General features: G+C 34.2%; 1 protein-coding gene across 5 annotated transcripts in view; it reads right to left on the bottom strand.

Annotated features, from left to right (window-relative positions):
• Positions 1-21,489, bottom strand: part of LOC124104411 (signal recognition particle subunit SRP54) — a 65,801-nt gene extending 44,312 nt beyond the window's left edge. The window contains exons 1-9 of one of the 5 annotated variants that reach the window (XM_046461362.2): positions 21,234-21,485; positions 15,247-15,382; positions 14,967-15,084; positions 11,037-11,147; positions 7,795-7,886; positions 6,658-6,742; positions 2,341-2,445; positions 1,267-1,333; positions 1,128-1,185 (exon numbers count right to left, since the gene is read on the bottom strand). In XM_046461362.2, coding sequence (XP_046317318.1) covers positions 1,128-1,185; positions 1,267-1,333; positions 2,341-2,445; positions 6,658-6,742; positions 7,795-7,886; positions 11,037-11,114 — 485 coding nt within the window. In that variant the 5' untranslated portion in view covers positions 11,115-11,147; positions 14,967-15,084; positions 15,247-15,382; positions 21,234-21,485. Of the gene's footprint in view, positions 1-1,127; positions 1,186-1,266; positions 1,334-2,340; positions 2,446-6,657; positions 6,743-7,794; positions 7,887-11,036; positions 11,148-14,966; positions 15,085-15,246; positions 15,383-21,233 lie in introns of all 5 variants that reach the window. The other 4 variants (XM_046461364.2, XM_046461363.2, XM_058584464.1 and 1 more) reach the window with 4 other exon arrangements.
• Between the last annotated feature and the right edge of the window lie 20 nt (positions 21,490-21,509).

The following is a 21,509-nucleotide window of genomic DNA, read 5'->3' as shown; positions in this document are numbered from 1 at the left end:
AATCAGAGCTACAGTGTGTGACAGTACACACTGTAATCTGACTCAGGAGGCTGAGACAAGAGGATATAAATTCAAGGCCAACCTCAGCAACTTAGTGAGACCCTGTCTCAAAAAATATAAATAAGCACTAAGGATGTAGCTCTGTGGTAGATACCCTCTGGGTTCAATTTCCAGTACTGCAATCAATCAATCAATAACAAATTTAGGGAGGAATACCCTTACTAAGAAGATATGTGTGACTGAAGGGTGTGTGTGTGGTAATGGGAATTAAACCCAGTTCCTTGAGCATGCTAGGCAAATGCTCTACCTTTTTTTTTTTTTTTTAATGCTCTACTTTTTTAGTTTATTTTGAGTCAGGGTCTCATGAATTTCCCAGGCTGTCCTAGCACTTGCAATCCTACCTCAGCCTCTAGAGTAGCTGGGATTATAGGTATACATCACTGTATTCAGATGAAATGGGTTTTTGTGTTTTAAAAAAAAAGGCTGACCTTTATTCTTTTTACTTTTTTGAGGTACTGGGAGCTGAGCCCAAAGGCATTCTACCACTAAGCTAATGACCTTTTTTATTTTTAATTATGAGGCAAAGGGTTCTCCCTAAATTTCTGAGGCTGGCCTTGAATTTGTGATCCTCCTGCCTCAGCCTCCCAAAAAGTACCTAGGATTACAGATGTGTACCTCCACACTCACTTCTAACAATCCTCTTTAGTCTGTTTGAAATTATTCAATGAAAAAAATTAAGAAGTCTCCTAAATAAGTCCTAAATTCAATCTAGACTCCATTTTTTAATCATACTAACATGTACTGACTACCTAACTGAACACTATATAAAGTGAGAAATAGCAACGATCAGAATCTCTACCTGAGATAATCTGAGATTATAACCATTTTAATGGTTTCTTAGTGAGAAACCATTTCAGGATAACCAAACACAAATGTTTGAAAATGATATGCTAAATATTTTGTATTTTGTTTTAATTGTGGTGCTGGGGATTGAACCTTGGGCCTTATACACCATAAGCAAGTACTCTACTACTGAGCTTTGATTCCAGTCCTAAATATTTTTAAATGAAAAAGTTAGACAAGATGAGGTATGAGTATTAAAAAAAAAAAAAAAAATAGTAACCTACCTTCCATAGAATGGAATTCTTGCTTTGGTAGCATTCTGTTTTAGTTGGTCAAAAGCCCCTAAAAAATAAAAGAGTAAATTAATCCTCAAACTTGAAAATAAAGATTACACAAAACAGTTTTTAAATTTTAACCCAGTACCTGCTCTAAATGTGTCTGCACATATCAAACAGGTCTTCCAACCTTTCCTCTGGTAATAATATGCTAACTGGGAAAAGAAGAATTAAAAAATGTAATTTCATAAGACATAACAAATTACACAGAATTTCTTCTACTTATATTCATTCATCTAATGATTAAAGTTAAACTGCTTATAATTCTCCTGAATATAATATTATTAAAGATTTTTGAGTACTACAAATTTGCTAAGAACAGTTTAAATTCTAATTGTCATATAGTTGCATTCAAAGGATATAAAATGAAAAAGCAGCAATCAGTCTTCATTAAAAATGTTAACTACTGGGCTGGGGCTTTAGCTCAGTGGTAGAGTGTGCTTGCCTAGCACGAGTGAGGCTCTGGGTTGAATCCTCAGCACCCCATAAAAATAAATAAATAAAATAAAGGTATTGTGTCCATCTACAACTAAAAAATACTTTTAAAAATGTTAACTACTTACCATTTGCAAAGGGAAAAAAATATTTACTATTAATGTTAATTTACTTTTTTAAAAAATCCAATAATAATATAATCCTCTAAAAAAATCCTCCTTTTTCCTCCCTAAATATAGCATGGTTGCAGCCTGTGACAAAAAAAAAAAAAAAAAAAAAAAATCTGATAACAACACTTAGGCACCCAATTCTATAAAGTAAGGGGTAGTATAATGAATTAAAAGTTAGTATAAGGATATACAAAGTAAAGATCTATATTATATAGGATGGGACACTGAAAAGGGAGTCTTAAGTCATAGGAGATAAGGTATACACTACCCTTGTTCTCCACTTCAAAAATCATATACTCAAGCCCTTAAAAGACAGAATGCTTCTTTTTTTCCCATCAAAAAATAATGCTGGCATAGTTATATATAAATCTAATGTTCTGAGAGACAATGGAATTCTTTCTCCTTATGTTACAAAAAATCATCGAAAAAACATAATGGATATAGCAACTAACACAAAATTGTAAAGCAGCATTATATAGCTGGGCTTTCACATAAAATTTGATTTATACGAATATATCTTCTATAGGAACTTTTTTGTTAAAGAAAGTGTAATTTACCTTTGAACATGTTGTTGTTTTACCACTCCCTTGCAATCCAACAAACATAATCACATTCTGTTTTCCTTTTGTGGGCGTCCATGCTTTAACTCCAGGGTCTACAAGCTACATACCAAATATAAAATAAAAATAAAATCAAGTTAACATATGCTTACATTCAAAATTCTTCTCCCTAGAACTTGTAAATAATGTAAGGATATTTTCATATAAAAGTCACCATAATATTTCTAATATCACTTTACTACTCCCCTTTACACATAAAGAATGAAATTTAAGAATATAACATGCATTGGAGGGCTGGGGCTGTAGCTCAGTGGCAAAGTGCTTGACTAGCATGTATAAGGCACTGGGTTCATCCTTAACACCATATAAAAATAAATAAAATAAAGGCATTCTGTCCATCTGTAACTACAAAAAAAATTTTTTTTAAAGAATATAACATGTATTATGAAGTCATAATCAAGCTTTTACTACCAAACCAATACAGAGGTAAGAATCTCAAAATGTTTTTTAGAACAAGCTCAAGTATGAAGTAAAATATGAGACCACGTTTGACCCAAAGGAGTAAATCACCACTGCAGAAATATAATACAAAAATATGTGTGCAGGTCACGTGTGAATTTTTAAATTTCTGTAGGGGTGACATTAAAAAGTAAAACTAATTTTTATATTTTATTTAACCTAAATATAATCAAAATTTCATCATTTCAACATGTAATCTATATCTATTTAAGGGGATAATTTACATTTCCTTTCCCATACTGTTTTTCAAATCTAGTGTGTATTTTATACATAAAGCTGATCTCAGTTTAGACTAGTCACATGACACATTCTCAATAAGGAGAGGCTGACATATTAGAGAGTTCCTGTGTACACCTTGACAAATATTTATATAAAGCAAAATTACAAATAACATGTCAAAGACTTTCTGTCAAATGTTAAGTTCTCCAACGCCAAAGATCTTTTACCAAGTTATTACATACAGAAGGCTAATAAAAAATAATCACCAATGTTATAATGAATCATTGGAAAAGGAAAGGTCATATATGGAAGAAAAGTCCTTAAGCTAACAAGCGTGATGCATTTAAGTTCATTCAAAATAATCTAATTAGGAGTCAGTCGTTTGGAGCTTAAAATACTTATCTCTATATAATGATAAATCCACAGTACTAGTTCATGTCCTAGACCAGAGGTTGGCAAATGAATAAATAAAGTTCTAATGGGACAAAGCTATGTCCATTATTTACTACTTTTGTGTTTCAAAAGCAGAACTCAATAGTTACAATAGAGACCATGAGGTCCACAATGCCTAAATCTTTAGGAGAAAGTCAGCTAAGCCCATCTTAAACAATATCATCAAAGTTATATAATCCTTCTAAACACCAAAAAAAAAAAAAAAAACAACAAATAACCCAATCAATAAATGGGCCAAGAACCTGAGAGACACTTCTCAGAATATGATGTACCATCGGTCAACAAATACATGAAAAACTGTTTATCATCACTAGCAATTAGAAAAATGCAAATCAAAACACTCTAAGATTTCATCTCACTCCAGTCAGAATGGCAGCTATTATGCATACAATAATTGTTGGCGAAGATGTGAGGAAAAAGGCACACTAATACATTGCTGGTGGGACTGCAAATTGGTGCAGCCAATATGGAAAGCAGTATGGAGATTCCTTGGAAAACTTGGAATGAAACCACCATTTGACCCAGCTATCTCTCTCCTTGCTCTATAACTCAAAGGACTTAAAAACAGCACACTACAAGGTTATATAATCCTTATTATACCTTTATTTCAAAGAGAAAAAAAAAAAAAAAAGTATGTTCTTATTCCTTTCCCAGGCATCAACTTGGCCTTGCACAAACTTTTAAAAAGGGCAGAATCTATCTTAAAACATAAATCCAGGCTGGGGTTGTGGCTCAGTGGTAGAGTGCTCACCTAGCATATGTGAGGCACTGGGTTCAATCCTCAGCACCACATAAAAATAAACAAAATAAAAATATTGTGTCAATCTACAACTAAAAAAAAAATTCAAAAAAAAACATAAATCCTTTCCAGTTCTACCTAGATCCTTTCAGTATGGTGATGCTGAATGATTCTCTATACCTCTTGGCAGAGGTATAGAGAATCATTCAGCTCTCTATGGACTCCTTATTTGGAACATATATTTTACTGAATAATTATTTATAAATCTACACTTCTCTTCCTCCCACCTTTTAGAACAAAAGTCTTCAACTTTTCTGTCTGAGAACTCCTTTATAATCACAGCAGTTTGTAAGGGTTAGCTGCAATCTGGAATCTGAAATCATGTAAACTTTCATACTGTTACATTAAAATCTATTATTTTATCTTGCACTTTGCGTAGGTCTTATACTAGTACATGATTTGTAACATTGTTCATTGAAATACTGGTTCCCTGAGTTACATAAATCTTTCATTATTGACACATTTCACTGTATAATGTCAAAAACTTCATTAATGTCAACACTGGTTTTCTCAGAAGAGTAAGTACTATCAAACTCAGGGTAAAGATACAAGTTCCTAGTTTATGTATGAAAGCTCAAATTTCATTACTAGCCATATTTTGTTAGTTACTTCCTTAAAGTCACAAGTTTACTACACTTTAGAAAAAATGTATGTCAAATACCTATGTGTGAATAACTATATATGTCTACTATTCATTTATGTAAAAACATGCTTTCATAAAGAGAATAATGAAATTTCAGTATGCGACAGCAGGATTTCATGCATACTTTCCATTTCATCACACAAAATCTTAAAAAATATATCTACAGGGCTGGTAGAGCGCTTGCCTAGCATGTGTGAGTTCATCTCAACAACACATTAAAAAATAAAGACATTGTGTCCATCTACAACTAAAAATATTTTTAAAAATACATTTATAGTCAAGGATCAATATTTAATACAATTAATAATTTCTATTATTTCAGCAAGGATATTCTTAAGTGAAAAAGCACTTTCTTTTTTTACTCCAAGTATTTGGTAGTAAAGACTACAATGACTAATAGTATAGTTTGGTGTTACTTCCTTAACTCATCAAAGAGATTGTAAATTTTGCTTCAACTGTAAATTAATATGAAGTGAACAAATTCTTTAACTCTTTTAATCCTGACTTTCTTTCTCTCTTTTAATTAATAAAGCAAGTGGATCAAACTGAATGACACAGCCATCCGAGATAACAGGACTTTTCCAAAATACCTATCAGCATTGGTACCAAAAGAGTAAATGAAAATATTCATATATATTGAAGAATAAAACAGTAAACCACTAGCAGACATCTACTGCTCTAAGGAAAAAAAACACAAAAAACTATTTTACAGTTCCTTTTTTACCCACTAATAGACACACATTTTTTCAAAGCTCTAAAATTTTCACCATAATTTGTGTAACAGTAGCAGCAATAACAGCTCTAAGGCAAGCTATAGTTAAAAGGATATATTTACGACTTGAAAAAAAATTTTTTCACTAATTCAAAATTGCTCATAATCTAAGAGCTGAGAAACTTATCTTTTCAAAGGGAATTATTTTCATGAAGAACAGTATAGAAAAGTATACCTTCTGGTATGACTTTCGTACACAAGACTAGGACCATCCTAGACAATACTTGATATTAAAAGACACTTAGGCTCTTCTATCAATTAGTCTGTAGTGAAGTGTTACTCTTTGCAACTCAACTTTGGCTTCCCTCCTGAACCAAACCCCAGAATTGGGGATTACATCCAGGGGCACCCTACCACTGTGCTACATCTCCAGCAACTTTTCATTTTTCAACAGAGTTTCACTAAATTGCCAAGGCTGGCCTCAAACTTGCAATCCTGACTCAGCGACCCAAGCAGCTAAGATCACAATACTAGCTTTTTAAAATATATACTCAGAATTCTGTACTTAGTAAAGTCTATAATAAAAATAGACCACCTTAGAAAAGTTAGTAATTTTTCAGGTTTTTTTTTTTTTTGTGTGTGTGTGTGTGTGGTACCAGGGATTGAACCACGGGCACTTAATCCCTGAACCACATCCCCAGCTTGTTTTATATTTTATTTAGAGACAGGGTCTTGCTTAGAGCCTTGCTAAGTTGCTGAGGCTGGCTTTGAACTCACAATCCTCCTGCCTCGGGCTCCTGAGCCACTGAGATTAGAGGTATGCCCCACCACACCCAGCCAGTTAATATTTTAACATAGATGATTCCATAAAATTTTAATAGAAAATTCTGAAATAGTATTCATTTATAGTGCTAGCATGCTTTTACCCACTGAGTCTAAAGAAACATAGCAGTCTTGACAGAATTTTACCTTCACGAGTTCTTTAAAGACAGCATGTTGAATCATTTTCCTTTTGTTAAGACCAGATGCCATTTCTTCAAGATCAATAGCAGACCTTCATGATGATGGTGTTTGGGACAGCAAAGAGAAAAGTCAGATAAGGCATTCTAAAAAAATCTTCTATCTCACAGAATTTAAGAATATTCAATCATTCATCTTAATAGTTTTCTAACTAAAATGCATATAATTACTATAGACTACACCATCAAGAACTATACCATAAAGTATTAGATGCAAGGCTTTCAGTTAAAAGTATAAATATTAATTTGCTCTCAAAGGACTACAAAATACTACTTATTTATCTTGCAGCTTATGATTTTATACATCCTTATAAGAGAAAACATGACTAACAACTTCCTCTAATGCTAAATGCTTAAATACTACGAATTCTAAGTTTACTCCCAGGCTGGACAAAGCAGAAAAAAGAGATGTGCTAAGCATGATAAGGGCTAGAATTCAAGCAGTTAATGTAGGTGCCTAAATTGTTCCATGGGTCCTGCCCAGTCCATGCCTCCTCCAATGAACACAATAACCAAACCACACACATTACTCCTTCAATCAAATATGAACAAAGATATCATATAAAGGAGAACCAAAGAGAATAATATTCACCAATAATGAATAAGCTTGGTTAATGTCATCTTAACCCTGAAGAATATAAAATCGCACCACTTTTCTATAAAGAATCTGAATTGTTCAAAGGCTTTTATATTAAAATATCTTATATATCCAAATAAATATGAATACATCCAAGTAAAGGAATAACAAAATAAAAAAGACTATAATTAAAATGAAAGTTACACATGGCTTTTTCTTTTTTTTATTTTGTTTTTGTTGTGCTGGGGATTGAACCCAGGGCCTTATGCATGCAAAGCAAGCACTCTACCAACAGAGCTATATCCCAGCCCATGCTTTGTTCTTTGAACCATCATTATGAAAACATATGTCCATGCAGTTTTCTAACAAATAAGCTCTATACTATTCCAGTGCCATTTAGCAGACATGTTTCATAATAAAGCTTTTAAAAAGCCAACCTTTCCAATTGCTCCCCATCCCAGTAAACTATACTTAGTTTTATCTGTTTTATATCTAACCAATTCAACTTACTTAACATTTTCTCTTAGTTGCTTCACTAGTTTAATATTAACATCCGCTTCTAATAATGCTGTACATACTTCTTTTAGCATAGCATTTAATACCTGAAAATAAATAAATAAAATTTTAAAGCACTCAGTGTACCATTTCAAATACATAAAAACAATAGTTAATCAGTTATCCTATGTCACTATAGCCAAATAAAGATAACACCACACTATTAGAGGAAAGATTTTTTTTTGTGGCAGGGGAAATACTGGGGATTAAACCCAGGGCATTTTACCACTGAGCTACATGCTAGGCCTTTTAATTTTTTAATTTTGAGACAGTCTTATTAAGTTGTTTAGGCTGTACTTCAATTTGTGATCTTCATTACAAACATTTGCCACCAGCAAGAGAAAGTTTTTCAGTTAGTTTTGGAGAGAAAATACTATTGAATGTCCAATCCTTTTGTCAAAATAAGATAACCCCATTTAGTTCTACATACCAAATATTTAATCACCATAATTTTATCCTATATTAAAGTCATGAACAATATAAACAATATTCAAGCTAAAGGAAGTTTCTATACAACAGATGTTGCCATTTATGTGTTTTTGTGTGTGTGTGTCACTGAAGAGCTCTGATAATGATAAATAGTGGCATATATTCACAAAATTTGCTTTTCTTAAATGGACTATCATAGAGGAAAATGTGATAGAACAAAATTACCCAGTCTAACTATTTCCACTCAGATAAGAGGAATAAAATTGCAAAGGAAATTATCCTCCTCTAATAATTCACTATCACCATACATCTGCAGAATTATGAGGCACTGTATTTAAGAGATCATAAACTATAACATCTTAAAATGAAGTTTAGCCATACACATATATACACACACACACACACACACACACACACACACACACTTATAAAACAGAATATAAGCTCCACAAGCAAAGGAATTTTAATCTTATTTACACACTATTTTATCCTTGGTACCAGCAAACCTGTCTGAAAAAATGAGGGCCTTAAATACTTCCTGAATGAATTCTCTCCTTCCCTTCACTTAATTTGCCCTATAGGGGGTTATCAAGTTTTTCTTTTCTTCATTAAAGGGGTCTGATAAAACTGGACTTGATTTTTCATTAGGGGGATTTTTCCCTATTAACCTGCTAGCAAAATAATACAGGAACAGAAAAGCTGCTAATTCAAGAAATAGATGCTGTTCCATTTCCAACAAGCAATTCTCAGGTTTCCTTTTTCTTACTATTAATAAAAAGAGAATAAGGGCTACAATATTTTCAACAGGGAAAACTGTTTGTAAAGCTATTGTTTTATTTATTCTGGATTATAAGACTAAATAATGCTTTAAGTTATGATTTATTTAATACAAATTATTAGAAAACCCTACATAGGAATTGGAGGAGCAGGCAGGCAGGATTCTACTCTGGTTTGTCCAATAAACAAACATGTGAAACCTACTTTCTGTTTCAAAACCAACTTTCTGTTTCTATTAAATGAGAGGCTGGACTATGTGATCTCTAAGATAGTCTCAAAATTATTTACTTCCAATACTTTGCTAAAGTGTTGATAAAAAAAAATAACAATATAAAGATACTTTCTTAAGTATTAGGGATCAAACCCAGGGGCACTTTACCATTGACCTATATCTCCACGTCTTTTTATTTTTTCTTAATTTTGAAAAAGGGTCTTACTAAGTTGTTGAGGCTGGCCTCAAACTTGGCAATCCTCCTGCCTCAGCCTCCTGAGTCACTGGAATTACAGGCATGCACCCCTTAACCTATTTAGAAAGTTTTTTTGGTTTTTGTTTTTTTGGTTTTTCTGGTATTCAGGATTTAACCCAGGGGCACTTAACCACTAAACCATATCCCCAGAGCTTTTTAAATTTTATGTAGAGACAGGTTCTTGCTGAGTTGCTAAATTGCTAAGGATAGCTTTGAACTCACACTCCTTTGCCTTAGCCTCCCAAGCCACTGGGATTATAGGCGTGCCCCATCGCACCTGGCTTTACTTTTAATCTATTAGCTCATATAGTCTTTAAAATTATTTTGTAAAGTAAATGCTATTTTCCCATTTTATATATTAAGGAATATGAAAGTTGATGTACCCAAATTCACATTGCACAGCTACTAAAAATGGCTGAAGTGGGACTCTAATCAAGGTCTTCTAACACGAAATTCAGTACTGTTTCCATTATTACTACATAATAATAAGTATACTTGTAGACTATAATCATCTCTTTTCAATTAATAAGCCATAAAGATAAGTAGGATAAAAAGAAAAAGAAAAAATATAGTATCTTAAAACATTAAAACCAGGAAGACAGGTATTTCAGACATGCTATAAGGAGTTATAAAATCTCTAAAAAAGTGAATAAGGATTTCAGAGAAAATAAAGAAACCAAGAAAAAAATGCTAGCCTTTTGTAAGAAAAATGTTAATTAAAAGTCACTGAGAAAAATCAGAAAAGCACATACATAAGCAAAGAAGAAAGAAGCAGAATAGCCAAGCCCAGTAGACACCTGTAATCCCATCTGCTTGGGAGGCTGAAGAAGGAGAATCAAGAGTTCAAAGCCAGCCTCAGCAACAGCAAGGTGCTAAGCAACTCAGTGAGACCCTGTCACTAAATAAAATTCAAAATAGGCCTGAGGATGTGGCTCAGTGGTTGAGTGCTCCTGAGTTCAATCCCAGGTGGGAAGAAAGATGAAGGAAGGAAGAAAGAAGCAGAGTTTTAGGTCTACATCAAGATGGAAAGCAAAAGTACATTTCCAAATTTAAGTCAATTTCAAAAGATGTTCTTTTTTACATGTAAGTTAAGGTCATTTTTGTTTAAGTTCTGTATAGAAAGATGAAACAACAGTAGGACAATTGATTTCTTGATGAAAAATACTATTTACTATTATCAAGCTATAGGGGTTTTTTGTTGTTTTTTGTTTGTTTCTGTTTTTTTATAATATTGGTGATTGAACCAAGAGCATTTTACCACTGAGCTACATGCCCAGTTTATTTATTTATTTAGAGGCAGGGTTCTCACTAAGTTGCACAGGCTGGTTTCAAACTTGTGATTCTCCTCATTCAACCTCCCAAATCACTAGGACTCAAATCACTGCACTAGGTTTGGCTATAAATTTTTATCTACAAGCATTGAATCTACATCAAAATAAATATAAACACAGATTATAAAAATCCAGTTCCCCAATGCTAGTGAAGATGCACAATCATATATATCTCACATAATGTTTTACATACCTCTTCATTGATAATGGTGGCATTGCTCAATGAGCGTAATGCTGATGTTATTTTTCTTCCAAGGTCTGCTAGAACCATCTTGAAGACTTTAAGATGTGCTTATGAGGAACTCTAAAAATAAAAATATATGAAATAAAAAGAAGCAATTTTATTTCTCCATGACTGACAACTTCTAAAGAATAATATTTAAGTTCAAATTAAAATATTGAAATGTTTAATTACTGTAATTTCAGTTTCTATAGCTTCAACCTACACCTTTAATACACTTATGTTCAAAAAATCAAAATGTCACTTTGTTAGGATGCCTTATGTTTAAATATCTAATTAGAATCTTGGATATGAATCAGCAAATTTAACATGTCAATCTGAGGAAGTAATGACATGATCACAAATTAAATACATACTTGTGAATATGAACAACTAAATGTACTATGTACATTTTTAAATTAAAAGAGCAAGAAAAAGAAGTGAAATCTCCAGAAATACTGCCTATTTTCCCAAATTATAAGTCTTTGAACTACTTTGATTCTTGTTCCTAAGCCAAAAGAATTAAATTATCATTTAACTTTTCTAGCACAAAGTAAAGCAACTGTTGAGCCATTAACTATGTGACAGGCAATGTACTAAAGGATTCCACGTAAATTATATTATTTCATTTTATTCTTCCAATCCCAAGGAAAAAGATATATTATTATCCCTCTTCCCATTTTAAAGCTGTTCCTTATTCCCCCACTCTAAAATAACCTCAAACATCCTTTCCAGTTGTAAAACATCATCATCTTATAAAGTATACAGATATATCTACTACATGTAAGAATGTAAGAACTTACAGATGGTAAAAGAGCAAATATGAATTGTACTTCCTGCCTTCAAGATGCTAGATGGTAAGACAAGGCACATGAATGAAGAACAAAATAAATACTAAGAGAGAATTTCTCCTCACTACAAATTAGGATATCAGCTTTTTCCTGTCTTCAAAATGAAACACTGGCCCTTCTAGATCTCAAGCCTGCTAGCCTTTGGACTAGAAATACATATTTGGCCCTCCTAGGTCTCCAGCTTGCCAACTCATCCTGCAGATCTTGGGACTTCTCAGCTTCCAAAATTGCCTGAGCCAATTCCCTATAACATCTATTATCACCACCACTCCACCTCACCCCCGCCTCCCACCAACACACAGCACCTATTGGTTCCGTTTCTCTAGAGAACCCTGGCAAATTACAGTGAAGTAATGGCTCGAAACTAGCAACAGAGACTAAGGTGAACTGTGAATGATCAACTCTATAAAAATCCAAAAGAAGAAAAAACATTTTAGTCTAAGGGTTTACTGGAATTTGGTACTGAAATACAGGTAGATTTGGATAAACAGAGAGGGGGAACAAAAGGGAATTTGAGAAGCATGGAATGGCATAACCAGAAATGAAGACCTGGGAGTCTGGAACATATTTGCATTCTGCTTAATGATTACTGAGCTTTATTTGGGGGACAGTAAAAATATTCTGGTCAGGACAGAAGGCTATATAGGAAATTAAGGTTGTAAAACAAGGCTGTGAAACCCACATTTACAAGATGTCAATTGTCCAATATAAGCAATATTAATAAAAACATTAAGTGTTCAAAACAATTGTTTTGGTAAACCTTGGAAGATAATCTAGTCTAATTTAGTGAACTAAGATTATTCATACTTGATGTCATCAACAGAGGGAATAGCAGATTAAAATTGGAATAAAATAGCTGACTCATTCACCACAGAGAGTAGATAGGTGAGGCAAGTCAAGAGACAGGAAGGGAAAATGCACTCTAGAGCCTAACATAGCAAAGAGATATCCCAGACTGAGCTCTGAATTATACATTACACTTCCACTCAAAACTTAAGTAATTTAGAAATTAAAAACAATTCCCATCAACACTTCATGAAATTGAAAAAAAAATATGCTTACCCCATTTTATAATTACATGGTTGTTTAAACTGAAAGGAATTCTACTTCATGGGAAAATCCAGCATTTATTTCTTATACCATATTCATTAATCTATGTAATAATCAATTCTTAAGTAAATATTCTTAATGGAAGAAATAAGATCAGATGTTTCAATTCATCTCCTTTACCACTGTTACCAGGAGTAATATAATCCTATTGATGACACCACAATTAACTTCTTTGGAGATCATGTCATAAAAGATCACCATTTAAAAAAGCTAACTGCCCATATTATTACTTTTTTCTTTTTCCTTTTTTTTTTAAACTAGAGATTGAACCTAGGGGGTGCTTCACCACAAAGCTATATCCCCAGATGCTTCCCCCACCCTTTTTGGAAGCAGGGTCTTGCTAAATTGCAGAAGCTGGCCTGGAACTTGCAAATCTCCTGCCTCAGCCTCCCAAGTAGCTGGGATTAAAGGCATGAGCCACTGAACCTGGCTAACTATCCATATTAAATGTCTCTTTCAAACTAAAAAATTTCTTTGTGACATTTAGCAGAATATTTTAAAATACTTCTCATTATAAAAACCTGCACACTTCAATAGAATAAGAATACCTAATAATATCTTTCACCCAGTGTTTTCTCCACAACTACCAAAGATATGTTTCTGAAAAGTCTAGTGTCTAAACTTTAATTCTGCTTAAAATTTCAATAATTTCCCATTGCATACAAAGGTAAAGTCCTCAAAATGAACTGTAAGGCATCCTCAAATATGTACATACACACCTTTCACTTTAATCATACCACTTTGCTGTGGCTATTTTCACCTTAGGGTTGTAGTACTAGCTGGCAGGCTCTTTCTGATCTAATCACTTATTTAAACTGTAACTCCTCCTCCCTTTATTTTTCCTATTATCAACTTATATATGATTTATTTATATTACGTGTGGTCTATAGTCCCCCTACTGAAATGTAAGCTGCATGAGGCAGGAATTTTTGACTCTTTTGCTGTCTCCTGTGATCTCACTGCTTTACCTATCCTCAATCCTTAATGACAATGAACTTTATGAATGAATGAAATATTTAATGTAATTGGGAAAGAGCAAGACTAGGGACCAAAGTTATGAAAAGCATTACAAATAACTCTTTTTAAATTATTTTTTACATGGTTCTGAGGATCGAACCCAATGCGTCTCACACATGCTAGGTGAGCACTCTACCACTGAGCCACAACCCCAGCCTTACAAATAACTCTTAAAGGCCACTAAAATACACTAATACAGATAACAAGTCAAAAGACATTCAATGATCTAAGCAACTGACATTGTACATTTAATAGTCATTTGTCATTATTTATTATAACTTTTCAAAATTTCCTCCATGCATTTCCAATAAGATACTTAAAAATTAACTATTCCTTGTTCTAAAATGCACACTAAAAGCAAAATACTTTTTTGTTGTTGTTAATATCTAAAACTAAATAGTTGGAGCAATTTACAACTCAAAAACTCATTCAAAATTCTCTTGGCTAATTAAAAAAATTTATAGATGTTACCTATAAATTTTTAATGCTAGAATTTCACACAAAAAATGGATTTAAATTGGGGATTTTAGAATAGCAAGTAATTACTATATAGTACTTCTTAGGATTTAAAACCTATTATCTCATTCCACCCTCTTAACAATTTTGAAATAAGCAGTTTAAGAAACAGAACAGTCATCTCCCTACCAAAAAATCCAATATGATTCTCTATAGCCTTTAGTTACACAGCCTAAAGTTCCAGAATATAAATAATGCTTTAACCAATAGGGTCAAATACCCTGGTGGCAAATTCAAGGGACAAATTTTGCTGCTATGTTATAAAAGAAAAAAATCATATTTTGAATTTTTTTTCTTTTTTGGGCAGAGTACTGGGGATTGAACCCAGGGTGCTTTTCCATAGAGATGCATCCCCACCCCTTTTTATTTTGAGACAAGGTCTCACTAAGTTACTTAGGACCTCACTTACGTTGCTAATGCTGGCCTCAAACCTGTGATCCTCCTGCCTCAGCCTCTTGAGTCGCTTGGGATAGGCAAGCACCACTGCACCTTCTTCATGGAAGAGTAACTGCCATGTCCAGAAAGAGCTGAAAAGTACCACTATGATCAGTATTGTACAAGTACTGATCTTGGCCCAAGTCACAGATTCTTCTAATAGGAGGCTGACTAGGAGTGAGTCAATGACAGAAACAGGCTCAAGTCTGGGATTCCCTAAGTAAGGCAATCTCACGGCCAAGTATCCTACTTACCTGCTCAATGTGAAGTACTGGAAAGAGCATGGGCTTTGGAGTCTGACAGACTTGGTTTCAAATCCCAGCTCTGTTACATAATGGCTGTGTTACTTTGGGCAAGTTACTTAATCTCTCTGAGCCTCACTTTCCTCACCTGCAAATGGAGATAATACCATTATCAAGGTAGTTTACCCTGCACAGCTGTTGTGAGGACTAAATGAGATAGTATGTATAAAACTGTCTGAGGGTGCCTAGAATATTAAGTATTTACTTCTATTCTTTCTTGAATGATATCAAGTAGCTCTCCCTGTATCATCCAAAGTGTAAGCTAGAAATTTTTGAACTGCCTACTAAAGTGCCTGTCCCATTATGGAGGAACCACTGGAGTCTTTTATATTTAGTAAAAGATTTTAGCGCCAATTTTACATTTAGTACCTAGTTGTCATTCAATAAGAGTTACAATGTCAAAAAAGCCACCTTTCTCTACATAAACAATTATAAATATATCTTGCCAGAACCTTGCCGGATCTGAGACCATACAGACACAAATGTTTAGAAATTTCAAATCCTATCACAACAAAACCCTTAAGTTCTTCTAATCCCTTGAGAAAAACTAACTTTTAAAATCAATTTAAGACTCAGGAATTAAATATATAAATTATTTTCATAAACATTCTTCTACATAGTATATTTCTCTAAACTAGTCAAAAGCTTATAACCAATATTTGTTTACCTGACTATAAAAATAAAAGTATTTTAAAAATTCTACAAATTATATGTATTCAGAGTCTAGAACCACAGAAAAGAAAATTTAGTGAAAAATATAGCTGTAGGTAATTTTTATGTTTTTATTAGTGCATTGTTGCTAATATGGGGTTTGTTTTGACATAATCATACATCATGGAATATAATTTGCCCATTTCAGTCCTCAGTACCTCTCCCTTCCTTCCTTCCCCCTGCTTCCCCTTCTTCTCTCCAGTGGCTCTCCCCCCATCTATTTATTGATTTTACATATTAGTGCCTTATATGTATACATATATGTATACATGAAGGTGGAAGTCACTGTAGTACATTCACACATGCCCACAGCACCTATCAGAATTTTACCTGATAAAAGTTAAATCTACTTATTCCTCCAAGGAAATAATTCACCTTTATGTTTTATAATTATAAGAGGATTCATGTTCATTGTAAAAATTCAAATATTAACAGCAACATAATATAGAAAATTTAATTCCTCTAATCCTATCCACTCCCATCCCTGGTAACAACATAATAATATGCTGTATATCCCTACAGATTTTATTTTCTAGGCACATAATTTAGGTAAGTTTTCACAAAATTATGGTTTGGGGAGAAGCAGAGAAGGAAGCAGAAACGAGAGAAGTTCTTTTCTAAAATATGCTTGATAGTGCTAAAATATGCTTTAATGAAAAAAGCACACTACAAAATATATACAGGAATTATATATTACAGTTCATTTTGTGAAAAACAGGACCACAAAAAATAAACTCAAAAAAATATCTAAAACAGAACACTACCCTTATCAAGGAATCATAAATCAAAATTATAAGATATCATTTTATACTTACTAGGATAGCTATATCTTTTTTTTTTTTTTCCTGTGGCAGGGGTACTGAGGATTGAACTCAGGGACACTCAACCACTGAGCTATTTCTCCAGCCCTATTTTGTATTTTATTTAGAAACAGGTTCTCACTGAGTTGCTAAGCACTTCAATGATGCTGAGACTGGCTTTGAATTCGCAATTCTCTTGTCTCAGCCTCCCCAGCCGCTGGGATTACAGGCGTGCGCCACAGCCGCCCAGCCAGGACAGCTATAATCAAAAAAACAAAACACATGTAGGCACGGATGTAGAGAAATCAGAACCTTCATACACTGCTCATGGCAAAGTGGTACAGTCTTTTAAGAAACACTTGGCAATTCCTCAAAATGTTAAACACAGCACTCCTATATCCATATCCAAGAGAAAGGAATACACATCCAAATAAAAACTTTTTACGTGAATGGTCTTAGCAGCATTATTCATAATAGTCAAAAAGTGGAAACAGTTGGGCGCAGTGGTGCACACCTTTAATCACTACTCAGGAGGCTGAGACAATAGGATTGCAAGTTTTAGGCTAACCTCAATGACTTAGCAAGACCTTGTTTCAAAATAGGATCCAAAGAATGGAATATCAATAGGCAACAAAAAGAAATGCAGTATGCATACATACAACATGTATGAATCTTGAAAATGTGCTAAAAGAAAGAAGTCAGTCACGAAAAACTATATTTCATTTATACAAAATAATCAGGGGCTGGGGTTGTATCTCAATGGCAGAGTGCTTACCTAGCACGTAGGAGGCACTGAGTTCTATCCTCAGCACCACATAAAAATAAATAAAATAGGGGCTGGGGTTGTGGCTCAGTGGTAGAGCGCTTGCCTAGCACATTCAGGGCCCTGGGTTCAACCCTCAGCACCACATAAAAATGAATAAAACAAGGTATTGTGTCCAACTACAACTAATAAATAAATAGATAAATAAATATTTTAAAATAAATAAATAAATAATGGAATATGTCCATCTACAACTAAAAATATATTTTAAAAATGTTCAGAATAGGCAAATCTATAGAAACAAAGAGTAGATAAATAGTTGCTTAGAGTTCAGGAAATGAAATAAAATAGAGAGTACTGTTAATGCATATGGGGTTTCTTCATGGGGTGACGAAACGTTCTAAAATTCGTTATATAATGCTTGCACAACTGTAAATACACTAAAATCTTCAAAATGTATACTTTAGGTGAACTGTACAATATAAGCACTTTGTTTTAATAAAACATAAATATCATTTGTCATCTCTGGAATACTTAACATTTACTGCCAATTACAAGTGCCCGGATGTCATTCAACAAGTAACTTGAAATTTTTTATCATCTTATCTATTTGTATAATATCCAATTTTTTATTAAGGATTAAGATATATATATATATATATATTTTTTTTTTTTTTTTAAGATGGGGGTCTCAGTATGATGACCATACTGGCTTTAACCTCCTAGGCTCAAGGCAATCTTCCTGCCTTGGCCTCCTGAGTAGCTGGAACTACACTTGCATACCACCACAATGCACACCACCACACTAAGACCTTTTTTTTTTTTTTCTTTTGTAATTGGAGATAGACTGTAGGCCTTTTATGCTGCAGAAATTGTCCCAGTATGAGAAAAGTTCTAACTTCAAATCAATAAATCAACATCAGTTTAATACAAAGAAGACTCCCTTGGCAATTTCAGAAGTTGACAACTCCCTTATCAATTACCACAAACTCCCCTCCCTTAATTTTGCACCAAAGGTTATATTCAATCATGGCAGGAAATATAAAAAAAATCTCTTTAATTAAAATAATTGGTTTTCAAATTTTAAAGCTTATTTTAATATTAAAAATAACACTACACAACTCTTCATAATTGAAGGACAGAAAAAAGTATATAAAAGTTCAATTAGTAAAAAAAGGTAATAAAAGAGAAGGTAATTGAAAGAGGAGGAGGTATAAGAGGCATATGCTCAAGCAATGGTCTATTTCAATTACACTTAAACAAAGGCTAAAAAGTAAATGCTCAGTGAGAATCCTTAGGGATGGGATGGTAACTAAGAAAGAGATCTTTGGAGAAACAGCCTTACCTAAATTCTTGATTAGGAAAGCAAAACAAGGCATTTATATTTTGAAAAACTTTACTGTCTACCCTGAAATGCCAGTGTTACCAATCACTGCATTAAGAAACACTCCTCAAAGGAAATATGGGAATGGATTTTTTTTTCATCACTTAAAAATATCTTTAGGCTAGTGGTATTTGTCCCAGCCGCTGAGGAGGATGAGGCAGAGGATCAATTAAGCCCAGGAATTCAAGGCCAACCTGAGCAATATAACAAGACCCTGTCTCAAAATAATAATAATAACAATATAAAAACATATCTTTAGAAACAATGTAACAAATATATCTAAGGAAGAAAAACTCTAGAATTGGAAGACTACAAACACTAGCCATACTCCAGAAACCTAGTAAAACTTGTGAGTATAAGCCAGGGGGAAATAAGGCAAATTGCGAGAAGGTGCTAGAATCAAGAACTAACCTATGAAGCTGAATCTACAGAAACTCATGACCAAATGCCAGTAGAAGGTGAAGGAGAAAAGATGGCTAGTGATGCCATTAACCAAAAAATGGAAAGCAGAAGGAGAAGCTGGTTTGAAAGTTAAAAAGAACACTCAATAGAGAAAAGGTGCAAAAGCCGTAAGGGTTATTTGTAATGATCTACTATTTAATTTGATATTCACTTAAGTTTTATATTCATTCATTAAGCATTCATTTTATTACCTTTTTTAAATGTTTTTTTAGTTATACATGGACACAATATCTTTATTTTGTTTTTTTATTTTTATGTGGTGCTGAGGATTGAACCCAGTGCCTCACATGTACTAGACAAGCACTCTGCCACTGAGCCACAACCCCAGTCCTTATTACCCTTGTTTTGTTATTTTGAGACAGCATCACTACTTGCTCAGGCTCCTCTCCAACTCAGACCACCTGCCTCAGCCTATAAAGTAGTTGGGAATATAGGTGCAGCACATGCCACCCCATCCAGCTTACCTTTTTTTGTGCTATCAGGGCACTTTACCACTGAGCTGCATCCCAGCCCCTTTCATTTTTTTTTTTTTTGAAACAGAGTGTCCCTAAGTTGCTGAAGCTGGTCTTGAACTTGTGATCCTTCTGCCTCAACCTCCCAAGTAGCTGGGATTGCAGGTATGTGCCACTGCATCTGTTCAGCTTATCCTTTTCTAAACTGAACATTCATATAACAAAACTTAATTAACAAGGGGTAAAAAACTCAAAAACTCTGAGAATCACTTCTTTTATAGACTTTTTATAATACACATCATAGTGAAAAAAGGAAGATAGACTCAATAGGTTTTTGACCTATTGAGTCTGCAGAAAGTACAGAATTTTCATGAGATGGAAGCTAAAGAAAAGGTTTGGAAATGATTGCATAATGATGATGTCACAGAAGTCATAGATGAAGATGAGAACTCTCAAGGTAAGACTGTGGAAAACCATGGCTTATAGCATTTATAGCAACTAAAAAGAGAGTTGTGCTCTGGCTTTTTAATCTAGTGTCCTCCAGTAGAAATTTAGTAAAGCGTGCTGGGACCCTTTAAGTTGGCTTCAGATTTACCTGGGCCAATAAGATGTTTACTCTTAAGAGTTAACTAAGGGTAAAATAAACCAAAGGGATAGAAGCGTTTACTAATTCCTTTCCCCTCCCCCAAAGGCACATCAAACTCAGTGTCTCACACGTGCTAGGCAAGTGCTCTACCTTGAGCTACAACCCCAACCCTCTTTATTCATCTTGATATAATGTACACTTAAATGCCTCTTTTCCTGTACTATTAGCTTCTCAATAGCAGGGTTTGTGTAATTCATTTCTGTATCCCTAAATTTAAGAACAAGTAAATATTCCGTCGAACTAAGCGTATGAAAGAATCAAGTAAACATGGCATCAAGAAAACCAATAGAGGAGTTTCAAAAAAATGGATGGTCAATAGTGTCAAATGGCACAGTATCTTATGTCTACTAGATGCAGGACAAAGTCTTAAGCGCTACAAATACAAAGGAAAATAAAATCCGGTACACATCCAAAGGTTTTGGGGGAAGTAGCCACATCTAAATTCTTGCTCAAGAAAGCAAACACTAAAGTCAAACCTACACATACTTTCATCTTATTGGCCCAGGTAAATCTGAAGCCAACTTAAAGGGTCTCAGCACGTTTTACTAAATTTCTACTGGAGGACACTAGATAAAAAGCCAGAGCACATCAGCCTCCGTGACACGACAGCTAGTGGCGAGAGAAGGTCACTCCCTCTGAAGTCTCTCGACCACTCAACAGGGTTGGAGATAGCCCTACCTGTCCCTCTGTAGTCTGCAGAAGGGAAAAAGCACACACTTACCGCAAAAAGCACTGCTAACGCCGTGGCCCTAAGGGCCGGGGAGTCCTCCTCGAGGCCCCAGGCCGTGAATGGCAACCCAGGAAAGGTGGGAGCAGACAGAAAGATACGATCCCACAACCCAACTCCTCGAACTGCATAAACTAGGGTCTAAGAGCCCAACACCGCGACGCCAATTCCCACCAGCTGGAAGACCGACGACTGCCACCGAACCTTCCGCCCAATGAGGAGACGTCATCACTCGGCGTAGTCCAGCCTTTCTGGAAGAGGAAACACTTC

This window comes from Marmota monax, unplaced genomic scaffold, assembly GCF_021218885.2.
Source record: "Marmota monax isolate L192 unplaced genomic scaffold, Marmota_monax_Labrador192_F-V1.1 WCK01_AAM20220418_F8-fsc00001, whole genome shotgun sequence".
NCBI lineage: Eukaryota > Metazoa > Chordata > Mammalia > Rodentia > Sciuridae > Marmota > Marmota monax.
This window is presented reverse-complemented; position numbering and strand designations above follow the sequence as displayed.